At 36.4% G+C, this 11,210-nt stretch overlaps 1 protein-coding gene across 1 annotated transcript; it reads left to right on the plus strand.

Moving 5' to 3' along the window:
• The first annotated feature begins 1,952 nt into the window (after positions 1 to 1,952).
• On the plus strand, positions 1,953 to 10,330 carry LOC118262858 (uncharacterized). The gene is made up of 15 exons (XM_050697142.1): positions 1,953 to 2,248; positions 2,588 to 2,715; positions 3,001 to 3,128; positions 3,653 to 3,770; positions 4,024 to 4,194; positions 4,570 to 4,678; positions 5,020 to 5,205; positions 5,534 to 5,614; positions 6,996 to 7,131; positions 7,629 to 7,741; positions 7,967 to 8,089; positions 8,538 to 8,711; positions 9,218 to 9,379; positions 9,687 to 9,776; positions 10,026 to 10,330. The coding sequence occupies exons 1-15, from the start codon at positions 2,126 to 2,128 to the stop codon at positions 10,206 to 10,208; spliced, it is 2,025 nt and encodes a 674-aa protein (XP_050553099.1). The 5' UTR covers positions 1,953 to 2,125; the 3' UTR covers positions 10,209 to 10,330.
• The last annotated feature ends 880 nt before the right edge of the window (positions 10,331 to 11,210 follow it).

Consider the following 11,210-nt stretch of genomic DNA (forward strand, 5'->3'; position numbering starts at 1 on the left):
ACAACACTGTGTGATCCACAAGTTGTCGTTCCGGGTCTGGGTATCATGTGTATGTAAACTTGTATGTTTGTAAATACAACGTTGTAAAAAAATCTTTGAAAGTCTTTTTCTAATGTACCATATCTAATAACAATATGATTCCTTAAAACCTAATATATAAAATTCTCGTGTCACAGTTTTCGTTGCCACACTCCTCGGAAACGGCTTAACCGATTTTGATAAAAAAATTTGTGCTTATCCGCTATCTGTGAGAATCGGCCAACATCTATTTTTCATTCCCCTAAATGTTAGTTTTTTACAACCCAAAATTTTTTAGCTAGTGATAATATAGAAAATTACAAAAAAGAGTAATAGATGTATTTTTTAAAAATATTGACTCATTGATTTAATATTCGAAGATATAACCTACAAAGCGCACACTACGTTAGATCAGTGCTAGAAGAACAAAAAGCAACAATGCCCCCACTCAGTAGAACTACAGAGCAAGTCTCATAATAATTCCAGTAACAAATGAGTTACATCAGAGTCAGGTCATCATGTGGTGATGAAGTACGCCAGTTAATAACATGTTCGAGTCCCCAGCGGCATTGTACCCGACAACTAACCACTACCATTGGTTTATTTTGACTGGCAATATAAGTAGCATATGTTTTAAGTGTGATAGAGCCATGCTTTAGACCTAAGGATAGTTGGACAGACTCAACCGGAGTGATATCACGGTCTCACAGAAAACCGACGTGAAAAAACACTTGTGTTGTGTAAGTGTTACCAATCGCCGATTCCCCAACTACCCTTAAATTCCTAACGCCTCTGTTGTTTTAGGTATCCATTGGCGGCGCCAATTGCTTACCATCAGGTGAACCGTCGGCTCATTTACCGGCTTAAAAAGCAAATACAAAGAGGAGATGTTATAACGTCTTTTAATCCTCAAAAGAGGTAAGCAGATGTGCAAGGATCAATCTATACCTACCTAAAATTTGACACCGACTTTCCACGAATTGTCCTACACTGTGTTCAAGTTCAAACTCCATGGCATTATAATGATAGATTTTAGAAAAACTTAACAAGTACATAATCAATAACACCGCCGGAACCAATGTTTGGCAGCCAGATCAGCATTGCTACCAGCAAAATAATTTCCATATAGCTTTAAAAACCTAAACCACGACACACTATCAAAAAAATTTGTTTCTTTCTCCGTTTACTTTAGGCAGTGAAAGATATTATTAGAAACGGAAGGACCATATTGTATCAACCATATCGAAACTATCACTAAACAGTTTGACATTCTTAGTAGCGGCCTTTGAATCAGCTCATACAAAACGAGTTAATATTTTATGTGGCGCGTGAATACTCGGTTTTGCGATCGTCTCGAGACCACTTTAGATGAAAGATCGATTATTTATCGAAGCTATAGAAATGATTGAGGCTTACTTAGTCTAAGACCTGTTAGGTCTTTCAAGTTGTATAGGGAATTAATATTTCAGCAAGTTTGGCTTCTAGAACAATGCTGTTTTGCTGCGAAATATTTAAGGGTGCTTGTCAGTGAGACTCCCTAAGGTGGGATATATTGAAAAGCTAAAAAGAGTACAGATATTTTTTGTAATAGTCTCGTAATTGATATATGTATGTACATATAAATATTACTAATTATTGTACTAGATTCACAAGGCATAATTATGCTTAGATAATATAGTACCAATATGTAATTGGATGTAATCCTTATGGGACAAACCACAGGCAAACGAACAGACGGCAAGCAATCAGTACCACATCATAAAAAGTATCATAGTACCGCCCAGGGACAACAAATGAAAAGAGTTTTTAACGGAGAAGAAATCTTTTAAATCCTTTATGATTTTATAGTCACCAAAGAGTAGAATAAGTTTACCAATAATATATGACATTAAACTTCAATAGAAACTTCAAACCGAAGTGTTGTTGGACTGAATTGTCTAATTTTCCCTGAATACGAAAATAAATACTGCATTAGGATAGGTTCAGTATGCAGTGATATTTGATTACTCAGGAGCACGGACTTAAGAAATTATTATAATCACAGAACATTGTATTAATATTTTAGCACTCCGTTACAGAGTAAGAGTAGGAACAGTAATATAAAATCATGGCCACTGCGGAAGCTGGTGGTGATGCAGAAGAGTTGGATTATGAGACCAGTAGTCTTTTATCTTTAACTACAGGAGTGAAGTACGAAGACCCTAGGTTTCATTTAAATCTAGTTCAGAAGGTAACTGTGTACAGTTTATTTGTATTGAAAATACCACGATGATGAAGAGTCCATCTGTGACTCAAAAGTAGTAGTGCTTTTCTCAATAAATTAACTATTTTTTAGTTAACAATTTTCTTTACATTTATTCTACAAATAATTAAGTCACGGCGTTTTTGTCATCTTCCTAAACTATGAGCTTCCTTTACATTAGAATATGTAACATTCTCAGTAAGAATAGGTAAAACTTAGCAGTTTTGACATGTCATACATTATTTCATGAAATAAGGCAAGAGTCTATAAATCTATAATTTGTTAAATTATAGATTTAAAGACTCTTGATTGTAATCTTATCCCCAGAAAGAGTTACCTTCGGAACGTCCAATCATACCTTCGACAAAATGTGAAAGGCTGACTTTCTACAGAGGGTACACGTCATCACAATCAAAAACAGAAATAGTTGCTTCTCATCATGTCGAGTTAAATAGGTAATTAAGCTGATGTATTTTGTTCGACACACTTTTGTAATTTGAAATTAGCAAAACTGTATTTTTTTGCAACGTCACGCTCATATCTCCGAAAAGGTAGGCAGAAGTGCACGTTACAGCACTATACAATGTACATCCACTTTTCATTCACCATTTGTGTTATAAGTCCCATGTAATAAGGGGTGAGCCTATTGCCATATGCTAGGCACAATTCCAGTCTATGTGTTACTATATTATATATATTGTATAACACTATATTATAAAAGTCATGTTGTTTAATTACAGTTTTCTTTGGTTTTACGCGTTCAACGTGTTCTTCAAGAGCTTGCCTCATGGATTCGTTCACTTTTTCCTTGCATCCTACGCACCAGAGGAACATAGTTTTATCGCTAAAATGGTTCCGTTCTCCATAGGTACGTAAAGTGTTATTGTTTTTAAACTTGTATCATTGACTGACTGACTGATGACTTAGGTTAAATTCGGATTGCATTTAGTTGGGCGAATGAATAGCCCTTTTTTATCGCGGTGCAAATCTTGGTGGTCTTTCCTCGTCGTGGGGACAAACGGGCGTCTCTTACCAGCTTAAACCATCGCGGCGTTCCTCCTCAGCCAATGGTTGTGACCAGACTAGCAGGCCTCTCTTCCTAAATTTACGGCAGGTCGAACAAAGTTGAATGAATAGCTCTGAATGCAACTGCTGAACAAAATATGTCGAGTTTCATTAGGTCGTGACGCAAGCTAACGTGTTTTCAATTTTTCTTTATACGGGACTTAAAACATAACTAGCGAAAAGTAAGTGTTACAACAGACAGAGCTGAATAAACTTATTAAAGGTTTGTTCACCTCTGTCTTCATCGTCAGGGATTGAAAGGAAACTACACGTGTATAAAGTTATAATAAAATTAATGTTTTCTTCATTAAATAAATTATTTTCCAGGTTTAAAGTATTTGTTCATTTTAACTGGATTCTTGGAAATGATGCTGTATGTAGATTTACTGGTTTTGATGTTTCACTACACGAGTTTCGGTATTATTGCGAAAAATCCATGGAACAGGTACCTATCCACAAGTTATTATTTTGGGTAGTATTATTATTCGAAGAATAGGAATGATGACAGGGTCCGTCAGTTAGGTAATGAAAAATCCTATCTATTAATTTGTAGATTTGCTTAGTAGAGAATTTTGACATAAACTCCATACAAAATGTGTCAAAATTGTATGTCTAGTAAGCAAATCTCCAGATAGGTTATTGAAATTGGTCGTAAAAGGTATGATAATTATTTTATAATATTATGTTTTACTTTCCAGATGCTTGAATGCTACCTACATTGATCCACGAACGTCTCTTAAGGTAAATTGCTATGAAATAAAGGAATTCACACAGAAGTTTATAAATAATACTCATAAATATTCCGGATTTTATTTTATTGATTCAGATACACAAGAATATTTTCAGGTAGCCCAAATTGAATATTATAAGTAAGTATTGTGATCATCAATGACTATCTTTCTTTACTGTATAACCATAGAGTTTCTCTGCATAAAACCTTCCGATCTGCTGGTCATGTATGAAAATTATCGCTAATTGCTTTGAACTGCACAGTTGGTGCGGTTGCAGGACAACTGCTGCCGCGTGACGTGTAGCAGATCCATACCATTCTTGTTTCGGGTTTGGGTGTCATGTGTATGTGAACTTGTATGTTTGTAAACGCATCCATGACACAGGAAAAAAAAATAATGTGGGGAAACGTTATTTTCTTAAAAAAAAGAGTTTTAATTAGACGAGGCCCATGGTCCATGGTTCATTGTAACCGGCAAGTACTGATGCAGATCATTACTATTTATTAATTTCAGACAGCAAGTTTACAAAATCGCTACTGATTGGAATATAACATTGTTTGTGTTACTATGGTTTGCTGTGCAAGGTTTGCAGATATACGCCTGGAGGAAAGGTTTTTGGAAGGTACTGCAAATAAGTAATGTACTTAGTAAACTCAAAATGATTTGCTTATATCAATTAATATAGAATTAAACCTTAACAAAATTAACTAAAAATCACGGTTTACTCACGTAGGTAAATTAATGGAGAAAAGTTCTACTAGTTTCAAATCACAGAGCACGCTGCTCATGTTGAAGGAATTTTCTTGCGTAGACGCGGCCACGTCGCCGCAGTCCTGATTTGTTGCGCGATTATTGCGCCCTCTGCCGGTAAACACGTGTTTGTCCTAAACTCCGGCGGCGGGTGCGATGATGTCTAGTAAGACTCCTTGCGATTGATGGCGTATAAATCTTGATAAATTTTAGGTACTGAACTACGGCCAATGGGGAATCAATAGCGTCGATATATGTGTCTTTATATACTTGACGGTGGTACATTACCAAGTGGCCCATACAGAGAAATACTCTCATGATTACTTTCATGATTACTCGTATGATTTGCAAAAAGTGTCGGACAAAGAAACGGATTCTAGCCTTGGCTTTTCATTTTTGGTAAGACATCTTTGGTCACATAGGCCATACTATGTATAATGACGTTCTATTTAGAAGGCCGCAACCCTATTTGTATGTTATGAAATCTACACAAAATTGCTGTTGATCTGTCATGCATGGCTTGACACTCCCACAACTACAAGAATGGTGTAATCGCCACGCCTAATTCTTTTTTCTTAAGGTGTGTTTGCGAATTCCAATTGCTGATTTTAAAATTGAGCTCGGGTTTCATTAAGTTTGCTTCGGCTAAATGCCCATAAGTATGAATCATGTTGTATGAATAAAACTTTGAAATAATGTATAGAACATCATAGTTGTATCATTACAGGCGGCTGACCTTGAAATGCTTGCAGAATCGATCACAGCGCCCTCAGTGGTTCATATATTAGCTGCTAGAAGCGAACAAGAGGTAAATGCACTAATCTGATTTATAAATTTGATCTTGAGAGCACAAGTCTCTCAGTCCTCATCTATACCTAATGCGCTCTAACAAGGTGCGGCTGACAGATGCCAGTATGACGTTGACGTCTCTCTTTAGGGATGGACATTAGAAAAATCTTTTTTATCGCTATCGATACTCGCAGCATACATTTAATTCTCTTGAATTTTTTTATTAAATGTGTGTGTTATTTAGTTGTGCAGTCTAACTACGTGTATATACTTGTCAAAATAAATATTTTATGACCGAGCCCTGAGGTGTTTCAGAGTTACAGTTTTACAGAACCGTGAAGAAAACAAGGATATATTAGTTTGTATATGTTAGACTAAGTACCACCACGCATTATCAATGGCGCCGGAAATGTCTAGAAAAATGCCTACTACTTATTTCTGCTCAGATAATGTCACTGTGGTTTGGGCAGAGAGAGCCGCGTCTACAGTGGATTTACCCACATAATTAAAGGTTTTTTAAGAATGATAATTGAACGACGCATGATTTTCGTTTTTTATTCTAAAAAACATCGACTACCTATCCATTGTAGCCGTACATCCCATCACTAAACACGACTATGGCTTTACGTTATACGCATAACACTTTACTTTATTTTTCATTTCATTAGATTTTAATTGAATACTAGATCATTCCGGTTGGTTTTAATTTAATTAACTACGCATCCGAATGATTTAACATAATACGAATGTGATACAGCTAAAATATTAAGGCATAATTTTTAAATCGCAGCAACTTTCAAGAGTGATACGAAACGTTACTGAATCTGTCAGCCGCACCTTGTTAGAGCGCATTAGGTATAGTAATTTAGCCTGTCTGTTATAAATAATATTATAAAGAAAAAAACCTATCAAATATTTACTCGATACTTAATATAATATATTAGATAATAGGTTTTTTAAGGGGGAATATCATCCAATGACTTCTTCCGTCTTGGGTGAAGCAAGAGGAAGTGTCAGACTCTTACTGACTAAAATCTACCCTGGTCCTACTCTTGCTTTTCGAGCCGGAGCCCTGATAAACCCGCTAGGTAGTCGACAGCTCTGGGAATATTTCATAGTCTAACATAACAGGGGCATACTTGATTATTTTATTTAATACATATTTTGTGTGTATTTGTACAAAATTGCCACACCCATCATTGAGTTAGCAGTAAGTGGCAGTCGTATTTCAAGTCACACAATTCTGGTATTCATTAATTTCACATTAAGCATCAATTTTTTTGGATTTTTTTTTCGATTGATGTTGCTCTTTTTCAATACCTTTCCGTTTTGGACGCTCGTCTGGAGCACCCTTTATCGACCACCTAATACATGAGTACGACTTATTATGATTATTTCAGATCAATCCAGCACAAGACAGCACCGCAATGGTGATATCGAACGCATTAATCTACCTATTCAGAGGCCTGCTTAGTGTTAAAGTAAAAATTCACTGTGAGGATTTAATTCATACGAAATTGCCGCCTATAACGTTCAGTAAGTGATACTCTTTTACTCGTTTCTATCAGGTTTTTCTTCTCTAAAAAAACCCAGAGAAGGCTTAGTATGAAGTAAAACATAGAACAATTAAGTTTATCGTAATTACTAGTCGTGGTAGCTCGGTGGTTTTACGACGCATTCCAATAACCTACCTATCGGTAGATTTGCCTACCAGAGGTAGAATTATGTCATAAGCTCCATACATAATGTGTCAAAATTCTACGCATGAGAGTGCGGGTTCGAAACCCATTAGTGGCAAGTACCAAAGTGATTTTTTCCGAGTTATATGTACTTTCTAAGATAATTTAGACACCACCGACAAGCAGTAAAGGAAAACTTGTGGTAACCTGGGTTTATAATTATTCTAAGTTTGAAATCGCCTACCCGCATTGAGCAAGCGTGGTGATTAATGCTTAAATCTTCTTCGTGTGAGAAGAGGCCTTCTTAGCTCAGCAGTTATGATGATGTGTACTAGTAAATTTTTTTGGTTCCAGATGAACGCAGTTGGTTCTACCAGTGGCCGATGTTATTCCAACAATTCTATTTGGGCGACATATTTAGTGTTCTTTACACTGTATTCAGTATGGTTACAGAAATATGTATTGTTGTAAGTAACAACGTTTCGTCCTTCGATATCTGAAGTTCTATTCTCGATCTCATGACTTTTCTAACTTCATATTATAATTGAATCGAAATTGTTTGTTTGTAATTTGAAAGTTTCCATAAAAATGTTTAAAAAAAATTGCAACTGACTAGGTATAGAAAGTTTTGTAAGAATTTTAACGGTATTTGGAGGGTGGTAGATGGTAAAATAATAATGGTTATATTTCAGGTAGTAACAAATCTATGCATCATTGAAACAATTGTCTATGAGTGGCCCAAAGTGAAACGATGGAATGTCACTACTATATTTTCCATTGCTGGAATTATCATGTATTGCATCACGACTATTAATGTAATTGACCAACTTTATTTACTTAATCACTAGGAGAGCCTTGCTTTAGCACGAACGGGCTGACTTTACTGAAGTGATACCACGGTCTTACAGAAAAAAAATATAGTGGGAGGTAAATGCTGGCCTTATTTCTGGTCGTGTGATTGACCTGGATGCCTGAATCCTCCTTTCATCCTCAATCTCCAAATTCCTAAAACAACCAGCAATTAATTAAACTTGTAATTTCTTTGGTATCACAGTCGTCCATGGACGGCACCGATGACTTAGCACCGGGTGAACACCAATGAAAATGTGTCTTTAACCTCAAATCACACGGCAAAATACAACTCAAGCGTTGCTTCGCGTTTCGGTCGTGGGACCATCCTGGTCAAGCCGGCCTAATCGTACTGAAGCATGGCTCAGTCTGTTGACTCAGAACCCTACATTTTATATGTGTTTTATGTTACAGACTCGAGCTATTCTATGGGTTTATGCAAAAGGTATAGCTACTGTGGGTGAGATAGTGTTTCTATATCTGTGGTATCCAGTAGGAAGACTGATAGACGATTTCACCTTCCACTACGGTACCCCGCCAACTCAACTGAGGATTTTGAGCATACGGCTTGTGCCCATTTATTATATTGTACGTTCATTATAATTTTATTTATCTAGTCGAGACTTAGCATAATATTGGAAGGACCACCTAGCAGACACGGTGGAGCATACGGTGGCGATGTGTCCTGTTTGGGCTGTGTGTCCTCAGGAATGTGATCGGCGACGGCAACCTCTCACGTCCGGCATTAGTTCAGGCCATGGTGCGGGGCGAGGATGACTGGAACGCCATCTGCCATGCCCATCCTAAGGAAGAGGCAATGCGTGTGAGGAAACGAACTTCCTAGTCGAGAAACACTCCACGCGTCGTGGATCACGGGACGATCTCCCTACTTAATTTGTCAAGTCAAGCGTCAATTTTATTTTTTGGATTAGGCAAGGTAGTTTTATTGAAGTTATACGGTCATCAGAAATACGTCGGTACTGAGCCCTAGTGGCAATATCTTCAAACAAAAAGCGTATTCGAAAAAAATTGGAGAAGCCTAGGTCCAGCATGAGACAAACAGGGGTTGATAATAATGATTATATTTGTTTCAGTTCAAAGTCTATGTAATGTTCAGTTCATTATGGAATGTAATGCAGAAATCAAAGGTTGGACAAGAGTGTTCACACTACATATGGTCATGGTCCTTGATGGTGCTACCTATTATACTGGGAATGCTGTTCACTATGTATAAGTACCTCGTTATACATAGAGTGGTAATGTATTATTAATGTATATTGTAATAGAAACCGTCCTTTAATCTAAATTTTTCAGTCAGTATTTTTTTTTTTTCATTTTTTTGTAATAATGCAACGCCTTTTATCCCCGAAAAGGTAAGCAGAGGTGCACATTACGGTACGTAATGCCGCTATTACAATGACACCTATTCGCTATTTGTGTTATAAGTCCCATGTAATAGGGGGTAAGCCTATTGCCATATATGGGGCAATTTTTTGTAATAATTATGTACGCAAATACTTCTGATATCGATGAAAAATATTTATTTATTATATGTATTTTCAGCCGTGGAACTTCATTATGCGTCCAGTAGCAAAATGGGGACCACGTGATTTTTCTATCAGACAGTTGAGAAAGCAATTCGATTCGAGATACGTAAGTCGTGCATAAACATTGTACGAATAGAATACTATAATAGAATATAGAACTACTACCTATAATAAAATATAGAACAGAATAGAGAAATGTTTACATGAGTTTCATCTAATTTCATTTCTCTATAAATGGTGATAATATTATATCATAAGCTCCATACAAAATGTGACAAAATTGTGTCTCTAGTAGGCAAATGTACAGTTAGATAGGTTATTAAAATTGGCTGTAAGTCCGATATTTTTCTTTCAGTATATTGCTTCAGAAGTCCCCAGACTGTTGAGTCGTTACATCTTATCGAAAAGAGAGACCAAAGTTTATAAGGTAGATGTTCGCTACGACGTGCAAAGAAGATCTACAGTGACTAAAGCAGTCGGTTTTGGAATGACTTCTATGTCGGATAAACGAAGATCGCTTACCAAGAAAGCGTCTTGACGACGGTACCAAATTTGGTATAATTGTGTGATTTTTCAAATGTTTGGCTAAATTATTTCGCAGTTAGCTTTTTTTGAGGAGAAATATCATCCAATGACTTTACCGTTTTAGGTGAGGCGAGAAAGATTGTTAGACTCTTACTAATTTAAAATCTCCTACTGCTCTTCGAGCCGGCGGGAGCCCCGGCAACACTTTAATTCTACCGCGGCTCTGTGCCTCGCAACTGGCTTGAAAGGGATTTTAATAGTAAATTGAATATTTTTTTTAGATTATTGTTGTAATAATGTTTCATCTCAATGTAAGTTATTATAAATTTGCTTAAGTTATTATTTTTGATTTTGTTTTTAATTAGTGGAAGTAATTAGTTTTAAGTTTAATTTCTTTCGAATAAAAAACAATTGTGTCTATTCACTTGTGTTACTGTATTGTGTAATATTTAGGTAAATATAATATTATTATGTTAGGGCTGTCTTTTATTTTCCCGATTTTATTTTACTCGATTTAAAAAGAATTAGGGTTCTCAGTTTGGCCTGTAAATATGTATCCAATGTCGTGGTCCGGAAGGCCTTGGTGGCCCGGAGGTGTAAAATGCCCGCCTCTCAGGCATGATGGCATGGGCAAGGATGTTAGAAAAAAGGTGGACGCAATGTCACTCAGAAATGATGAAGGAACAAAAATGTCAACGGTATATTTATGTGTGCGTGTGTGTGGGTTATATTACTTAGATATTATAAGAAAATGACCATGGAAAGAAAAATAAATATATTTTTAGCGTCTATCGACTTGATATTGTTTTGGCTGCTTTTTACCAATTAGCATGATTATAGTTATTCTATCTACGCAGTATGCCAGTGTATAGGGAGCTCGTCGGCAGTCTGAGACTACGTCCACCATTGATTCAATGTCCTTGCCAGCAGGTCTGAATCCTGCCAATCTCCCAAAAATTAAGTACAGTTATGATTTTATTACTCTCTGTACGCCAAAGACAAAATAAACTACTGC

The sequence above is a fragment of the Spodoptera frugiperda genome, chromosome 12 (assembly GCF_023101765.2).
Source record: "Spodoptera frugiperda isolate SF20-4 chromosome 12, AGI-APGP_CSIRO_Sfru_2.0, whole genome shotgun sequence".
Lineage (NCBI taxonomy): Eukaryota > Metazoa > Arthropoda > Insecta > Lepidoptera > Noctuidae > Spodoptera > Spodoptera frugiperda.